Consider the following 19,339-nt stretch of genomic DNA (forward strand, 5'->3'; position numbering starts at 1 on the left):
TTAGGGCACGGTTTAGGAGCTTGCTGACTTCTCAAATGAGTCTAAAGAGTCACTGCAAACCCCAAACAGTCCACCAGAATCTGGGAAAGCCTCCCACTCCCATCCCACCAAGGCCACGCTAATCTACTTCTGAGAAGACCCCAGGGCGCAAGGGAGTAGGCAGCTAGCTGGGCTGTCATTTCTGCATCTTGCCAGGCACCATACAAACCTTAGCCGTTTTCAAAATGCCATCATTGGTCACTGGGTCTGTGATGACAACAAACTGCTTCTCCTTATCATTTAATACTGTGTAAACAGCCTCCCACGCAGGGGTGTTGGGGACATCGGCATCGGTCACTTTGAGCGTAGTGATCACCGCATTCGCCTCATTCTCATACACTGACCCCTGGTACTGCAGAGGAAAGGAAAAGATGGCTCACTACGACACACTGAGACCCAACTGTGGAGCCAGGGCACAGGGGGCTAAAGGACTCCTTTCTTTAGTTCAAGCTTCAAGGAGAAGAGTCTTGGAAGGAGTGCCCACTTGACCCATATTTCCTGTGGGTGGCAGCCAGCACTCAAGGGCACCGTCCTCCATGAGTACCTGAAATTGCTTCCCAAGGCCCCGGCCCTCTGTGCCCCTCAGCGCACTGGCCCAGCTGCCAGCATTGTGGTTTATTCCCCATCCCCCTCCTCCCCTGTCATTCTCAATGGTACCAGTAATTTTTGTAAAATGAAAGTCTGGTCATTACAGTCCTCTTCTTAAAAACCCTTTGATAATATCCCACTGCACTCAGGACAAATTCTAAAAATTCTTACCTCAGTCTACCTGGTCCGGCAGGACCCGACCTCATTTGGCTCACTACACTGACTATTTTTCAGTTCTGCTGTGCATCAAGCTTCCTCTTGGTTCAAGGCATTTTGTACATGATGGTCCCTCTGCCTAGAACACTTCCACCCTTCCCTGTCTCATATTTGCCATCCTCCTTTCAAGTCTTACTATAAATGTTACTGTTTTTCTTAAGCCTCCTGTACTCACAATGCCTAGGTTAGGGTGGCAGACACTGCTAACTGTCCACTGAATATCCATCCTCCCCTTCTTCACTAACAACATTGTTGATGACAGCAACATGCCCAGATAAAATACTGTATTTCCAGTCTTCCTTGCAGACAGCCATTGCTAATGAGAGGAAAATGAAACTTGTGGGATGGGTCTTCTCAGAAATAAGAAAACTTGACTTAGCATCAGTGCTTTATGCAACCCTGGCCTTCTTCCTGAATAAAGCACAGATATGGCTGGAGCTACAGCAGCCATCTTGGGCCACAAGGTGATACTGGGGATAGAAGCCATGTACCAAGCATAGTGGAACAGCAGACAAAGGAAGCTTGGTCTCTACTGGCAGAGTGGACTATCTACCTCTGGGCTTATTGTGACACAAGAGAAAAAAAATCAACCCTATTTGTTTAAACCATAAAAGTCAAGTCTCTGTTACTAACCATTAAGCCAATTTCTAACACAGTAAGGCTTAAGGTCCTTTTGTGCAGCTCTTAGTATCTTCTCCTTGACTGCATTTAGTAAAATTGCACACAATAATTTGTGTAAGTTGTCTAACATCTCCCTAGCTAGACTATAAAGTCCATGAGAATAGAATTGTCATCTGCCTTGTTTGTGATAATATCTCCAGGGTCTAAGACAGAGCCTGGTGTAAACTCAGAAAATATTTGTTCAATGAGTCAATAAAACCTCGTAAACTCTGCTACCAAGATGCGCAGTATGAAGACTTGGATTCAGTAGGTGCTTTGTGCAACTTTGCAGACCTGTGCCAATGGGCCCCAGGCTGAGGGTGGCAGAGACACCCGACAGCCCCATCTGGTTTTTAGCTCAACATTTACTAGTCTGGGCAAAGTTTTCAAAGGGTACCCCCATGAGAATTTGTGAAACAGCCAAGGCCCTTTCTTTGGACACCGTCTAAGGCGCGGCAGGATTACCATGGTCGGGCTGAAGACGGGAGGGTTATCGTTGATGTCAGTGACTGTGATCACGGCTGTTGCGGTTGTGCTTAAGCCTTCACCTTGAAGGTCTGCAGCTTGAACCACCAGGGTGTACGTGGGAAAACTCTGTAGAGATCAAATGCACCTGAGTCAGGACTGACAGCCACATCAGGCCCGGCCCAGCGCATCACGTAGAAAAAGAATTATTTTCTCATCTGCTTAAATGCCAGCCTGCCTGCCTGCCTGGCCCCAAATCTCTGGACAATGTTTAGATGCAAAGCCTCAGACCATCACCATACTAAGTGGCAACTGGTCTCAGCAGAGGTTTACGTTGTCCATAGGGTTAAGCTAATGTATATTCGCCCTCAGCACCCTCTGGATCCTCCTGACCCCTGACCTCCCGGTCCAGCCCGGTGGTAAGCACGCTGATGACTCCCGTGTCCTTGTTGATGGTGAACATTTTGTTGTGAGGCAGCATAGGTTCTTGGTCGATAATGCTGTAACCAATGGCAGCGTTGTAGGTATTCACATCGTCGTCTGCGTCTGTGGCCGTGACCTGCATCACAGAGGTCCCTGGAAGCAAAGGAGAAGATTCATTCAAGCTCTACTTTAATTTTCAGAATTCTCATCAAAGTGCTAAGGGAGGAAGAAAGCTTTGCACCAAATAAGTGAGGTGTTCCCAGAATCAAGCTTTTCCAGTGGATATTTTGGGTAGGGAGTTGGGGTGAGGAGTATGGGGAATAAATAACCTGAAACTAAAACAGTTTGCTGTGTCCCTTATACTGCGTGAATAGTGTGTAAAAATAGGAAAAATCCTAGAAATTCCCGCAATTGGCTTCTTAGCCACAGCTCCACCTGAGAGAACATCATCTGCAATCATGGCCTTCAAGAGGGAAGAAAATATTTACAACACTTGTGACTGCAGATAGCTCCCAGAACAACCAATGAACTCTTTAAGAATAAACAGGCAATGACACAACATTGTAAACTGCCTATACTTCAATAAAAAAATTTAAAAAAAAAAAGAAAGAAACAGGCAAAAGACAAATAGTCCAAGAGAAAAAAAAGGGCAAAAGACTTTACAAGTCGTAAAGAAATCCAAATGGTCAGCAAACATGATAAGACGCTCGGCCCACTAATAACCAGAGAAATGCGATTTTAAATGGCATTGAGATATAATAACACACTCAGTAGATTGGCCCACAAAAGTCTAGTGATTCCAGGATATATACTGCTGGTGAGAGTACAAATTGTTTCATCCACCTTGGAAAATGGTTCGTCTCCATGTGGAAAAGTAGGCAAAACTAACAAGATATTATCCAGGGGTAAGTACACACAGGGTAAATGATAAATGAAAGCCAGGGAAGGATTACCACAAAAGTCAGGGCGGTGGCCACCTTGATGGGGGAGAGAAATTGAAATCAGGGAGGATTGTACAGGGGCCTTAGACTACTGACAAGGATCTCTTTCTTAATCAGGAAAGGTTGTTCTTAAACTGCTCCTTTCTTAAACCATGATTAAACATTTAATACAAGTGTCTATAGGTAGGATCTCTCTCTCTCTCTCTCTCTCTCTCTCTCACACACACACACACACACACAGGCTTCCAGAGAGGTTCTGTTCAGAAATAGACTCATAGACATAGAGAATAAACTTATGGCTACCAGGAAGTAAAAGGGGTGAGAAGGGATAAATTGTGTTTGAAAATTGCACCTCTTGGGGAGTGATGGAAATGTAAGCTATCTTGATTGTAGTAGTGGTTTCACTGGTGAATACATCTATCAAAATTCATCAAATTGTACATTTGAAATACGTGCAGTTGAATGAACAGGAACTATACCATAATGAAGATTTTTTTTAAAAAAGAAGTTCTGTTCAAAGGGCCTAATGCCCAACACTTCAACACTCAGGGTCCAAAGGATCTAAATGTCTTGCTGGGTGGCCAGCTCCTCGTTGTTGGCTATACCTGGGAGAGCTCCCTCCATGACGGACCCCTTAAAGACCTCCTGGGTGAACTCTGGCTTGTTGTCATTCTGATCGGTCACAGTGATCACAATCTCCATCGGGTCCTCAACTGCTTCCCCGTTCGAAGACACAGCATGAGAGTAGAGCTGCAGGAGCCAAGCGATGGTTACTCAGGAAGAAGAGGCGGGAGAAGTGATCCAACTAGAGCAGAGTGGGCTCCACCTGCTCCCCCTCCTTCTCACTTAAGTGTGGACCCCACAGCACTGAACTTCTCTCATACACGTGCTGCTGCTCCAATTAGGTCATGACATTAGTTAAGATCATGACATATGAAGACCCATGGGCTGGAGGACACATCCAGCAGGGCAGCACCCCCATTTCCCATATAAGAGCTGGGGGGCCAGGCCTGGGAGATAAAGGTGGAAGCCTAAAACACTCTGACTTATTCCAAGCGGGGTCAAATTTGCTCTGGCCACTCCAGTCTGGTGCTTCCCCCAGATTTTTCTGCATTTGGCATTCTTGCATTACCTCCTAGCTTCCCTAAGCTCATACCACTCCCAAAGCCCAGAAACGGTTTTTGTTCCCCAACATTAACACCAACCTCTCCCTTTGTGTCAGGGACTTTTAGTACCAAGGTTGACAATTTGTGTCTAAGCTCATGGGTGAGGCTTAAGGACTCCCCACCCTTTATTCCTAACAAGGAAAACATGAATAGCTCCCAATTTTTCCAAGTTCTCCTGCCACTTCTCCTTATCAACATGTCTAGAAGTGTAAAATTCACCTCTTCATATGTCTAGAACATCTGATCTAGGGGTTCAACATGGGCTCATTAAAGAAATTTTGGAAGGATATGACTCTGTTGTTATTAACAAGCTTAAGAGACACTCACAATGTACTTGGCAATGGCTTCTCTATCCAGAGGCTCCGTCACCTTTAGCCATCCTGTTTCTCTTTCAATAATAAACACACCAACCGGGGGTTTGTCAGCTCCTTGGCCAGTGATGCTGTAGAAAACCTTGGTTTCTTTTTCCCTATTAGATTTGATCTGAAGACAAAACAGAAAAAAACAGAATTAGTGAGGAAGGATGCTGACCTTGGCTCTTTTCCCTTTCTCTCCTGGGTTCTTCTCTGCCACATTCCTCCCAGAGAAAGGGAGAACTTCCTTCTGTACCTGGACCAGATCCTTAGGAAAGGGGCCTTTCTCATTTTCCGGGCAGCTGATAGGAGGGATAACCCAGTCTCTCTTCTGTCTTCTGAGACCATGGTGGGAGCCAGGAAATGTGAGCACTTCTGTCTGGGTTCCAGAGAGAGAGTCCTAAAGGGAGAGAAGATGAGGAACAGAACGAGATAATTCAGGAGATGAGACAGGCCTAATAGTCCAACCTTTCCCATCAGCATCTCCAGCCTTCAAAGGGCAGGACATGGTTTTAATTTAATAACAAAATGAACAGCCAAAACAAAACCCAATGAAGCCCTTTGCCATCAAGACAATTCCTGTTTTGATCCTCCTTAGTGCCAGAGTTCAAGTAATCATTATGCACACACGATTACAGGTCTGAGGGCTTGACATTATTTTATGAGTTATTTCACTCTTACGTATGACACCTGTCATTTTTAATAGCATGTTATACTTCAATGATTTAATATCAGAGCTTATTCAGCAATTAGATATTCAGGTGTTTTCTTTTATGTTTTTCATAGGGATTTAGGTCTCCAAAGTTGAGTTAGCCTAAATGAGTAAGTTTTGGGAATTAATACTAAGAACTACTTTGTGATCAATACTAATCCCTTTATCCCACTGTGTTACTAAATCCTCTATGGTTTCCATTTGTTCTAACAGAAGTTGTCAGGATGGGAACCAAAAATGTCCTCTGAGACTTGTATTGAATGGTTTTCATGTGCAATAGATACCTTTATGCACACACAGGGAAATAAGATAGCTGAGGGTGGAAGGAAAAGATCTTCCAAATTGTTTAAGTGTTTTCAAATGATTGGTGTTAATACAGTAAATGTTCCAGAGGACAATTCCACCTCCTCCTCTCCACATAGTCACTGGTCACTGTTTCTCAAGTGTGAGTCAAGCCCTATTTCCTGACTTTAAAAATGTGACTCAAAATGCACAAGACAGACAGGAGATGTGACCAGGTTATCATCATAAAATTTTTCCCAACCCTGCATTCCTGCTACCAGTCACTCACACACCCCTGAACACACACACACACACACACACACACACACACACACACACACACACCCTCTCTGCATCCTTGCATTAATCTCCTAGAGAAGCAGTCCCGCCTTGGCCAAGGGCAGGCTCTGGAGCCAGGCTGGCTGCCCTGCTTGGAATTCTCACAATGACATCTTCCTGTTCCAGGCAGATTACTTTACTTCTATGCCCCACAGTTTCCTAATGCTGAAAATGAGGACTAGCTTAGTACCTACCTCATAGGATCCTTGGAAGGATTAAATGTGATACTAGTATCACAGTAAAACACTTAGAATAGTGCCTGAAACGTAGTTAAGTGCTCAGTAATCTGACTGTGAACACTGTATCCTAACCCTAAAACTCACCACCTTGCAGTCAGGGTGAGTGAACAGGTATGGATGAGTGAGTACCAATTCATTTGCCATATTGAAGAGAAAGGCAAAGAGCAGACCTTGCTGACATCAGAATGACAGATATTTTCAGAGGATGGTAATAAATTATGATGAACACGGTGCTGGCAAAATATAACCTTCACATCTTCAAGTGTGAAATTAAAGGGAATTGTGCCTGAACATATTGAACATGGAATCCATTCCTCAGAAAAGGATACCAGACTGAGAAAACCCATCCAACCAGAGAAAGAACTGTAAAGTTAGATCTGTTTTTATTTTTTCCCCAGCTTTCTTGAGGTACAGGTGACAAAATAAAAATTGTATTTAAGGTATACAATGTGATGTGTGTGTGTATCTGTCTCGGATCTATTCTTATAGGAATTAAAAGAGAGGTAAGATTGTCACCCCTTCTAATGTAGGGCCACCTGGCTTCACAAGGGTCCCTTGAAATAAAAACAAACCAAAGTGAACTTCAAACCAGCTGTGGCAGAGTTGCCACCTACCACTCACTATCCATTCTTTCTTTCTTATTTAAAAACAAACAAACAAAATATTTCTCCCGTCCCTCTGTTTCCATATATATACATTTTATATCTAACAATGTAGCCAAGTAAAAGACTACACTTACAGCTAGGTGTGACCATGAAGCCAAGTTATAACTAATGAGATGCAAGCAGAAATATTGCTTGAAAATTCCCTAAAACCTTCTTCAAAAGGTGGATAGACAACTAAGTTATACATTTTGGGGATTCCTCCCTTTCTTTTTCCTATCATCTAGAATAAAGGGTGATGACTGGAGCTCCAGCAGCCATCTTGGATCATGAGGTATCCTTGAGGATAGAAGCAGACAGACCGGAAAGGAAAGAAAGAATCTAGGCTCCTGATGACTGCAAGAGCCTCCATACTGACCACAACTTACCACTGAATTGCATTAGTATGAAAGAGAAATATTCTATTTTACATAAACCACTATAGTGTGTGATTTTTCTATAACATGTATTTGAACTTACTTAATCATGAAGGCAGATGGCAAAGGTAGAGAGGAAAAGCTGAAAAACCAAACTGAAAACTGTCTTTGGCTCATAAGAGCTTCCAAGCACAACTGCCTAGCAAGAATTTACCACAATGCACTTGTGTGAATGATGGAGTCAACTGGATACCCGAGTTGGGAAGCTGTGAAAATTTAGTTCTACAAAATTCCTCACTTCTCTGGTCTATCCAGTTATACTAGGGAGAAAAATCGTATCCATCAGTACTATTAAGTTCCCAGAATCTCAGCAGTCCTTGGGGATTAAAACAGGAGCCAGCCTGAAAGGCCCTGGCACATACAACACTCCACACTCCCAAGGCAATAGCAGGATACAACAAGAACGGTTCCCCAGAGAGACATTTCAGTAGGGAGCACCACGGGAGCTGTTTAGAAATTGGCAAAGGCATTTGGCTTTGGGTAATAATTTCCAGAAATATTCTTGCCAAGAACCTGGGCAGATATATAACCTTTCATTTGTGGCCAATCCACCCATCTGTCCATTCAGTATCTACTGGGCTCCTGGTATGTGCCAGACAAAGAGCCAGACGCTGCAGATACAATGGGGCAGGACTGTGTGGAGATTCTAGTGCAACTGGGCAAAAGCTTCCCACTGATTCTTCCCCTTCTTTGCCAAGGCCCCCTCTCCATGAGGAACACAAGCAAAATGATCAGAGAATTGACCTCCTGTTCATTCTTCCACCAGGAAGGGAATGATAAAACAATTAATAATTACTGAGTACTTATTCTGTGCCTACTGTAGGTCTAGCATGTTACATGTACTAATTCATTTAGTCGTCATTAACTCCATTTTACAGATAAGGAAATTCAAGCACAAACAGATGAAATAACTCCCCCAAGTTCACTCGGGTAGTAAGTGGAAGGGCTGAGATCCAATCCCAGACAGCATCCACACTCTTGCTCAGTATTCTACACCACCTGCAGAAATAAAGGTAGTGTCTCTTGCCATTCACTCAACAATAAAATCCCCCAACAAGAGTTTAGTTAGACCAATGGTTCTCAACTGGGGGCTACTTTGCCCACCATCACCCCCAGGGGGCACTGGCAGTGTCTGGAGACAATTGTGGTTGTCACAACTGGCAAAGTGCTACTAGCATCTAGTGAGTGAAGGCCAGGGACACTGCTAAACATCCTATGATGCACAGGACAACCCCACAGCTAGAAATTACCCAGTCCCAAATTGTGAATGGCGCCAAGGAAGAGAAACCTGGATTAAGCAGCAAACTAAAATTACAGTGAGTTTCCAAGAAGCACTCCAACGTACATGATGATGGTGGTGGTGATGGTGGTGCCCTGGTGCCTTCAGCGTCACTTTGGTGGAGAGCTTTCTGCGGGTGGAATCCCAGGCATGGACATGAAAACTCATCTCTGGATTATGAAGTTGTAAAGGCCGTTTGACTGCAACCACGCCATCTGTGCCCACTTTGAACCGGGTGTCATCAGAAACATAGACTGTCCTTGGTTGACCAGTGCATCCTTCAAAACTCACTGCAGGACATAAATCACAGTGATCAGGAAGTTGGGGAGACGAAAGGGCTTTCCTTCTCTAAAAACTGAACTTCATTCACCCACCAAAAGCCCCACTCACACAAAACAAGTACAGGTAAAACAAATCACAGTCTGGTGACAGAACAGCAAAGATAGCAAAGTAGCTGACACCGTCATTATGTTCTTCACAATTATAGGGCGACTTAATTGTGGTCTGATTTTTTTTCTCATCTAGTTGCAGAGTGAAAACAGTAACCTGTCTAGAAAGTAACTTCTGTTCAATACAGAAAAGGGCCTGACCTTCAGATGGCTCTTGACAATATGAAAAAAAGCTGAGAAAGAATACCTATTGACTATCAAAGTTAAGAGACTAAAGTTAGAGACCAAAGTTCAGTGAGATGCTGTGGATTGACTACACTTAAATAAGCAGCTTACATTTCAATAAACAGAGGCAGGTAATAAGAGGGAACCAGCATGGACAGTGGTTAAGAGTATGGACTCAGGCAAATTTCTAAACCTCTCTGAACCTCAGTTTTTTTATCTTCAAAATGAGGGTAATCATGGTGCTTACCTTCGGCTCCCAAACATAGTATTTTCTCTGCCAAGGGTGGGGCTCAAGTCCCAGCTCTGCTTATTAGTTCTGTGACCTTGAGCAAGTCATTTCACCTTTCTGTGCCTCAGTCTACCTATCAGTAGAATGAAGGCAGCAACAGCAACTACCTACTAGGGTAGTTTTAAGATACATAGAACAATGCCTGGCAGATATCAGACACTATTAAATAAAAATTTAAAAACAAATGTAGCTTTGGTTCAGACTGGGATTTCAAAATGTAGAATAGATAAACAAGATTATACTGTATAGCACAGGGAAATATATACAAGATCTTACAGTAGCTCACAGAGAAAAAAATGTAACAATGAATATATAGATGTTCATGTATAACTGAAAAATTGTGCTCTACACTGGAATTTGCCACAACATTGTAAAATGACTACAATTCAATTAAAAATGTTAAAAATAAAAAAAGTAGCTTTGGTTAATCATTTATTCAGCCCCCTGTGAGTATTCTACAAAAGATACTGATAATCACAGATATTAATTATCTGATTATATGCTTATTGTCTGAGACATTGAAAGGTAACGGCTACTTGCACTATGAAGCCCTGAGGAGAAATTGATCACTGTCACTTAGGGGAGATAGTGAAGGTTTCACAGGAAAATCTTCAGCCTGATCATATAAAGCAGCAAACAAGACAAATGGAAAAGACAGAGGAGGACTACTTGGGTAAGGGAACTTAGTATCAGTGACTTACAGACAAAACGACTTGAAGCTTTACAGTTATTAAAATTATTGAAACCTAAAAAGTATTAATACCCAGTGCTGGAGAATGAATGGTGAAAAATGTCTGTGCTAAACATCAGAGAACCAAAGGACTCATTCAACAGGCTCCATCAAACTTCGTTAGAAACTGCTGGGCTCTAAGGACAAAATTGTGAACAGGACAGACAAGGCACCTGCATTCACTGAGCTCACACTATTGTGGAAGAGATGGATGCATAACAAAACCAACAATCTCAGGTAGTGACAAATGCTAGATACAAAGGAAATAAAGAGGGTGATACAAGAGTGAACGGAGAAGACGGAGGTGTGGGGAAGGTGTAACTTATATTGTGGTGAGGGCTGGCCTCTCTGAAGTTGGAGGCATCTGAGCTGAGACTTGAAAAAGCCAGCCTTGCAGAAACCTGGCTCAAGAGCCTTCCAGGCAGAGGGAACAGTCTATAAAACAGTTCATTCTGGGAAACTCTTAAGTTGGCCTGTTTTCTTCCCTTTCAAATAATTGCCCTGCATTCCTCCAGTGGGGATTTCAATTTTTGTCCAGATGATCTTTCATAAAAATTCCTGCTCTTGTGACTATTTTACACAGCTAGACACCTCTACATGCAAAAGGATCAGGTCTTTGCCAGAAAGCCCTAAAGCCAGATACGATGTCTGGGCTGCAGTTTTCATTTCTTCCATTAGGGGCCACCCTTGCAAACTTCTCTGAAACCAACAGCCCCACCCTAGCCAAAGAAAATCAGACAGTGTTGAGGGGCAGGGGTAAGCACTTTGATTATCCCCATTTTGAAGATGAAGAAACTAAGGCTCAGAGGTTAAGAAATTTGCTTGACACCCTATAACTAATAAACAGTAGAGCTGGCACTGGCCCTTAACATGAGTAATTCAGTCTCATGGTTCACTCTTACCCCGAGAGACCCTATTAGGACCCTGGCTATTTCTAAAGGATGCTTTTGCCTCCTAGCTAGTATCCAAAGATGACAGAAATCTGAGGCCACTTCATGAAGTAGCTAGGAGTCTGCTACCTGGCAAATAAACTGAGCTGCCGAAGCAATGAGAGTTAGTTCACAGGAAGAGATCTGGATCCTTTGACTGATCACCCTCCCCAATCCTCCCTTGCCAGTTTGTTTAAAAAAAAAAAAAAAAAGTCAAAACCATGCCTCCACCCCTACCCTCATCTTTTAGGTAGATTCTCCAACTCACTTCCCAAACTTGAGAATGGGTGAGAAGGGGAAGGCTAAGGACAGGAAGAGGTTGATAAGAAGGGGCTGGTCTCAGAGTCTCTGACTGTACCATAAACCCAGATTACCCCATGTTCTTGCTGAGCAGACTTGAGCAAAATACTTAACCTCCCTGGGCTTCAGTTTTCTCTACTGGAACATGAAGGATACCATCACCGACTGAGCCTACCTCTTCAGGGTTTTGTGAAGATTAACCAGGATGGTGAATATGATCACATTTGGAAGCAAAAGAGCAATCAAGTGGAAGGAGGTGACAATTATTTCTGAGCATTTGCGGAGACAAACTAGAGGACAAGCATTTGCTAAATGAACAGATGAACCCCAAAATAACAACAGAAGTAGGAAGAAACAAAATTCTAAAGGATGGGCAGCTAACACCCTTTACATCTAAAATAAGAATTTCTTTTCAAAGTAGCAAAACAAAACATTTTTCAAATAACCCACCCTCAGCCCCACCCTAGTAGAAGTAATGGGGCCACCAGACTGTGTTTGGGGGCTTGTCATATAAGCAGAACAAGAACAGCCCTCATTTTCACACTGAATTCCTTTCCCCAGCCGGACCCAATCGGGCAGTGAAAGTTGGGACAAGCATGATTGGACTTGCCAAGGGTGGCGGCCTGAAAAAATGAAAATGGTTTTGCAAATGACTTAATGCAAGGCTCTTAACCTGCTTTGGGGCATCTTGTCTTAATGGTGGCTAAGCCCCACCCTTTGAGAAGTGACGGAAGTGTGCAGACCCAACCTGAATTTCCAGGTGTTCATTATGGCCCATTATCTTTCGGTGCAACCTGATCCTCCGGGCTGATAAACCTGAAATTGTAGAAAAGACTAGGGGGATCTCCAGCTCTGGGAAGGCTCTGGGAAGCTTGCTTCAACCCTGGCAAGGGCTGGGCAGCGTCTCAGAGACACAGTGAACACTAATGGCAGCATGTGGGAAGACACAAGAATGGCAAACTGTAGAAACCAGAGGACTGGGACACGGGGATTGGCTACATTTGAACATTTCCACAATAAATAGTTAAACAAAAATAAAGTCATCAAGGGACTAAATATTCTTTAAGTCAGCATGTCGTCCTATCTTCAATATGTTATTTGGTCACTTAGTCTAGAAATGTAATCCCCTAATACCTCTAAACAGGAAAATCTTGTCACCCTGGTAATATCATCACCACCAGCAAAAATGACAGCCTCAACTAAGAGCCTCATCTACCTTTTATTTACTATTTTCTTAATATTTTAAACATATGAGAACAGTATGTGTCAGGCTCTATTCTAGGCACTTTACAGATATTAACTCACTTCATCCCAGAGCTCTGTGAGGTTGGTACTATCGAAATCCCCTTTTTACAGGTGTGGAACCTGAGGCCACTGGTAAGTGGCAGAGCCAGGATTAGATCCCAGGCAATCTGAGAGTTCCTGCTCTTGACCACTCTGCCTCGTGCCTCTTCTATGAGCGAGACCCTTACACTGCACGCTTTGGGTCCAGTTTTCTGATTTAATCTTCCCCGCCACATCCAGCCACCCTTTGGGGTCGGCATCACTATGCTCATTTTCTTTGCCCTAAATTATATGCCAGCAAGTGGAGGACTGGGCTATCTGGCCCCAGGCTGAGCACTTACTCTTCACCACATTCCCATACAGGAAATGGGGATATGCTTTCCAGCAATAATTTAAAAAAAAAAAAAAAGAAGAAATACTTACTAAGGAAAAACAACCAACAACATGAAAAAGACATTCCAGAACAGTACAGAATTCTACACAGCAGGAGGCTAACAGTAATTTGGATGGAGTTGGAGGGAAGATGGATCAAAAGTTATAGTAGGGCTGGGAGGCAGTTTTTCTTTTTTCTTTTTTTTTACGTATTTTCCTTATACATTTTTGTATTATATTGTGTGTTACAATGACAGTGAATTACTTTTTAAAATGACAAAAATAAGGTTGACTTAAAGAGCGTCTTTAACCCATTGTGACTCTTGCGTGTTGTTCTTCAGCCTTTAAGTGCCCTATTTTCTTGCGTACTTGGCAGAAGTCATAGCTTTAATCAGAGGACCCTGGAAGAGATGATTGAAGTTCAAATAAAAATTAAACCCAAGCTCATGAAAAGCTTTTGGTCCCGGGACCAGCTTTGATTGCTCAGCAACATTCTTCTCTTGGAATTGCCATCATGACCCATAACAGTCCTGCTTTAAGGACCCCATTTCTTCTCCCGCCCCCGCCCAGCCTCAGCACTGGAATGTGGGTGGGTGGGAACAAGACAGTCTCAAAGGCCCCTGTATATTTCCGAGAGTTGTTGAAATTTAAGGACGGGGCCTGCTAGCAAAGCCGGCTAACCACAGTTGAGTTATTTGGTAACTAGTGGGATAACCCTTAGAAGCAACTACTTGAAAGTAGTGATTCCCCCCACCACCACACACAAAGGCCTGTGTTACAGACTCCCTCCCTCTCAGGAGATCGCATGTCCCACAGCAAACACCAAAGAGCATTTACCTTTATTTTAAGAACCATTAGCACTTGAGTATTGTGAAGGGAAAATCACACACACTACCTTGAGGACAAGATCAGAGAGCCTTCTGGGCTCCTGGGGTGTCACACTGCTGTTGTGTACCCCCAAACCAAGGGCTTCGGTTTCTAACTTAAACGCTGAAGATGAAAGACAAGATGAAAGTCTGACTACAAGGACAAAAGGAATCCTGGGGAGACAGACACATGCCATCTAGCTGGGCAGAAGTTCCTTTTTACTGGTTAGGATCGGTGTTTCTAACTCAGCCGCAAAAGCCGTAATTCTCCAAGGATACCACCGCCCAGAAAATTTCTAGTTTCCACTTTCTTTGATCGCACTAGGTGATTTGGAAACATCTTCCTTTGATTAGTGTCCACAAAATCACTAAACATTCCGGGTTTACCAGGTACCCAGGTGCAGCAGAAAATGTAATTTTATGTTTAAAAAGTGGGAAAGAAAGGATGATGAGGCCTCCAGTTTGTCTGCCCTTGGGGGATGTTGAGGAGATTTAAGTTGCACCAGGAAGACCGTCTTTTTAGCCCTAGTGAGTCTCCAGTTTTCTGTGTCCATTTGCCACTGAGAACTAGGGACAATAACACAACCTAATAGCCTTACTAGCCACAACGGCCCTGGGCGGTAGGAGTTTAGCAGCCCTAGCTGATAAATGAGGAAACTGAGGCTCGAAAGTCCCAGTGAAGAGACTTGGCTAAGGCTCTCGGCTGTGAAGTGGCCAGTGACGTGGCTGATGACGCACCGTTAGGACTTAACCACCAGGCAGGTGGACTCTTAGTTTGATAACATTTGCGAGACTAGTTGCTAATTGAATGGACACAGGGAAGTTAGTTCACACAAAAGAACGGGACAGCGGTGGGTGTAACCAGAATAAAAACTGCAGAGTTTCCTATCACTGTCCTTCCCTTACACATATTCACTCCCTCTCTCCTTCAGTGGAACACTGCACCTTGGAAATCCTGTTCTGGGGCCTCAGAGAAACATAGGGACATTCAGACAGACAAGCTGAAGGAGGAAATTTTAAACTTCATATTCAAGAATGTTCCGCCTTAGGTCACCACATTACATAAGCTGAAATAAGTCAGAGTTCCTCTGATCATCCAACCTAACTCCCAAACATTTTCCTGGGGAAAATAAGCAGCTTGGAGTATCACATTGCACAACCACAACCCACAGGTGTGTCCACAGCGCGTACGATACGCTTGGCTGGGGCGCCCATATCCCCCCAAATCTTCCTTGTTGAAGGCAGCTCCCATGGGAGCCCCGGGATGGGAAGTTTACTTTCATGAAGATGATCAAGTTCTTTCTCCCAGCCTCCCAGCACCTCCATGCTCAGAATAAATCATCAATAGTCTCCATCTTCATTTAACTTACCCCTTAAAAACAGATGTCAACAACAGGCGCTGCCTGGGGAGGAAGCAAGCAACCAAGTTCCCTTTGCTTTGTTTCCATCAAAACAGACTGGGGTTGGGGGAGGGGGATAATAGCTCAGTGGTAGAGCATGTGCTTTGTGTGTAGGGGTCCTCCATTTTAAAAAAACAAAATAAAACAAAACCAAACTGGGGTGGAGAGGGGGCTTCAGGGCAGGGAGAGCAGTGAGGTTGCAGATTGAGGACAGATTAGCCCAGGACCCTGCAAAGGGGAGCCCACATGATGAAGGCGTGACCCGTCACCCTGGACTTTGTTTTACGGTTACCTGTGCTGCTTGGGTCACTCTGGCAGTGTATTGTTTGCTCCCTGGTCGTGTTTCTGCTTGGGCTAACACTGTTTTAGTTCTCAGACAACAAACACCATGGAGGTTGATCAGAATCAGCCTAGTAAAAAATGTCATAAATGGCACCTCCGCAGCAGGTTAAAAGCCAGTGCAAATACTTTTATAGTTTTACATTTGTGTGAATGGGGTCAGACCCATTAAGGTCAAATCCCTGCTTTGCTTCTTAGGTGCCACTGTAGGCAGGTTACTTTGACTTCCCTTGAGAATCAGTTTAATGGAGACATCCTCATGTCTCCCTCGAGGGACTGTCTCAAGGATTCTTTTTTCAACAAATGTTTACACAGCCTTTACTGCCTGCCAAGCATCATTCTGGGAAGGCCTGGGGAATACAGCCGCGAACTAAGCAAGGTTCCTGCCTTCATGGGGCTCAGGTTCCAGTGGGTAAGAGATAATGAACAAAATTAAGTATCAGGAATGAAAAGTGTTAATAGAGAAAAAAATAAGCCAGTCAGGGGGTCCCAAGGCTTTAAGCAGCAGCAGGGCTGGAAGGGGCAATGTACTAACAGGCATTTGGGGAAGGCCCCCAAAAAGAGACACGTGGAGACACGGCCCCAGCTGCTGGCTGCAGCCAGAGCAAGGCGGGGAGCCGCATGGCCATGTGGGGCAGCTCCACGGGCTGCTCTGACACCACACACCTGCCACGGGCCGGGCCCCATTCTAGTGCTGGAGACCTGGGTGTGAACACAGCAGGCAGTGACCCTGCCTTCCTGGGGCTCTTGTTCTAGTGGGATGAGAGTAACACCATCACGTGGGTCCCACACAGGCCTGTGTGAGTGGCGTTGGCTCCTGCTCCTGCAGTCTGGAAGGGCCAGAGGGCGCCCCGTTCTCCTTGCCCTCTTTGACAGAAAAGAACTGTTTTAAATCCTTTACCTTTCCAGGCCTCTCCTGGACAGTTGAGAAACGAGCCCACGCTCACTGACAAAACCTCACCCTGTTTAATCTCAACATTCCTGCCTCAATGGCGCTCCGGTGGCTCAGCTGGAGAAGCTGAGGCTGCTTCTCTGCTCAAGTTCGAGACCGAGGGCTTGGCTTCAGTTTTCCAGGGTGGACATTAACTGCCAAGGACTCTCAGCTCAATTCCTTTAAAAAAAGGGAGGAGGGGGAAGCAGGTGAACTCCATTCTAAGAAGGAGCTGGCCTCTGGCCTGCAGCGGAGGTGGAGACCTCCTCACTGTCACAGAGAGGGAAACTGGTTTTGTTTCGTCAAAAAGAACAAGATGCTCTCTGGCTTCCACACTAAGTTGGAGGAGTTTTATTATCCCAGGTTCTGGCTGTATGTTAAATACACAAACACCCGACCTGCCTGCCTGAATAGAGGTGATAATTGATCATTCCCTCGGCTGCCACCCAGGAAACATTCCTGTGGCCTGGTTGGGCAACTCCAGGAACTGTTTGCTTATTGATTAGAAAGAAAAGGGTCCCTCCCACACCATAGTATCTGCCCTGTTTTCGTTTGTTAGGTTCCCTGTAGGCCAGGGAGGGCCCTGTCTTCCAAATTAAAAAATGGCTGAACCCTTTCCCTCTCCAACTCCTGCTGACCCCTCACAGGAAGGGGCGGCTAACAGGCCTGGGGGGGGATGGACCATAAGGCCCTAATGCAGCAGGAAAACCTCTCCAGGGCTTGGTGGCCCACTTGTGAAATAAAGTACCCTGACCAAAATACCCCTAACACTGTCTCCACCCAGGGTCTGATGTAATATGCACCGCATAGAGACTCCTGGGATGCTTTTTTAAAGTACCCAGCCCTGGGCCTTGCCCTAGGCTAACTGAATTGGATCTCAGTAAATGGCTGGTAAAGCTTAGGCATGGGTATATTTTAAACCTTCACCAGGTCCTTGGAACACCCAGTGGGCAGGGGGTGGGGGTGGAGAATGGAGACAAGAGGCATAATTACCACTTTATTTTATGGCAATAACCAATGAGGGACTTTCACTTTCTCAGTTTATCAGTAAAGGCTCAGAGATGTTAAGTGACTCCCCCAAGGTCACACAGCCATGAGTGGCAGAACTGGGATTCAAACCCAGGTCTGACTGATCCCAAGACCCAGAGTCTTACCCTCTGCATTGTCCTGCTTCTCCAAGGCCTGACCTGGGTTTCGAGGCCTCCTTCTTTCCCCACCTCTGTCTCTCTGATAGTAGGATGTGAGCATAGCCAGCGATTTCCCTGCCATTTACTCTGGGCTGTTGGATATCAACATGATGGGAAAAACACACACACCTAACATTCCTCAGTCACTTCTTATCAGGGTGCTTTGTTACCTACATCTATTCTTTTATTCCAAATCTTAATTTGTTTTTAATTTCAAAAGCAGTACCTTGTGTATATTAAAAGAGTGACAAAACACAGATGACATAAACAGCGTTATTCATAATAGGCAAAAAATGGAAACGACCCAAAAGTCCACCAAATGAAGAATGAATAGGATGTAGTATATCTATACAAGAGAATATTACTCAACAATGAAAAGAAATGAATTACTGCTACAAGCTACCCCATGGATGAACCTTGAAAACATTATGCTAAGAGAAAGAAGTGGGTCACCAAAGACCATGTATTGTGTGATTCTGAGATAGGAGGGAAGAGGGCAGGGCACAACCACTCAAGCAATGACAGCAGTTTAACACCAAAATGGTGGAAGATTCACCTCCTAGTTGGCCTTAAGGATTAAGAGGTTTAACTTCTAGTAGACCTTGAGCTTCATTATATGCTCATTGTAGCAGCTGATCAAATAACATGCCCACAGGCGGCATGACAGCCCCAAGGCTAACTGCAAAAGGCCAAAGAATGGGCGGTGGCCCAATTCCTGGTAATCTCAGCCCCTTCCCCAGGGCGGTTGGATTGATCCCACCTGTAGGCATGTGAAGCTACTGAGACCATAAAAAGTGACAATAACACGCTTAGTGGCGCTTTGCGCTCTCCCCTTGGGAGACGGCCCGCACTCTGTCTAAGGAGTGTGTGCCTACTTTTACTTTAACCTGAGCACCCAATTCCCACACCTCTTTCCTTGCCTTTCTCTTGCCTTACACTCTATGCAGTATGTATCTCTCTAAACAAATCTACCTTTACTCAACGATGGTTCCCACTTGAATTTTTTCCTGCGTGAAGCCAAGGACCCACACTTGGCGGGGCTCAACCCTGGAACACGGCCCTCCTCATGCCCCACATACATTTTCCTGCATCAATTCAATGTATATGAAATGTCCAGAATAGGCAAATCCATAGACCAAAAAAAGATTATTGGTTGCCTGGGGCAGGGTGTGGGGGTGGGGCGAGCCAGGGAAAGGCAGTTAAGCGGGGAGGGGTTTCTTTCTCGGATGATGAAAATGTTCTGAAATTGTTTGCAGTAGCACAGCTGAATATACTGAAAAGCCATTGAATCCTACTCTTAAAATGGGTAATGTATGAT

At 44.5% G+C, this 19,339-nt stretch overlaps 1 protein-coding gene across 1 annotated transcript in view; it reads right to left on the reverse strand.

Moving 5' to 3' along the window:
- The window catches only part of CDH1 (cadherin 1), a 67,846-nt gene that overhangs the window by 14,367 nt on the left and 34,140 nt on the right, over positions 1–19,339 (reverse strand). The window contains exons 3-9 of the mRNA XM_010979234.3: positions 8,847–9,070; positions 5,108–5,251; positions 4,826–4,981; positions 3,938–4,082; positions 2,369–2,544; positions 1,969–2,097; positions 209–391 (exon numbers count right to left, since the gene is read on the reverse strand). Of these exons, the coding sequence (XP_010977536.1) occupies positions 209–391; positions 1,969–2,097; positions 2,369–2,544; positions 3,938–4,082; positions 4,826–4,981; positions 5,108–5,251; positions 8,847–9,070 (1,157 nt within the window). The remainder of the gene's footprint in view (positions 1–208; positions 392–1,968; positions 2,098–2,368; positions 2,545–3,937; positions 4,083–4,825; positions 4,982–5,107; positions 5,252–8,846; positions 9,071–19,339) is intronic.

Source organism: Camelus dromedarius, chromosome 9, assembly GCF_036321535.1.
Source record: "Camelus dromedarius isolate mCamDro1 chromosome 9, mCamDro1.pat, whole genome shotgun sequence".
NCBI classification, from domain to species: domain Eukaryota; kingdom Metazoa; phylum Chordata; class Mammalia; order Artiodactyla; family Camelidae; genus Camelus; species Camelus dromedarius.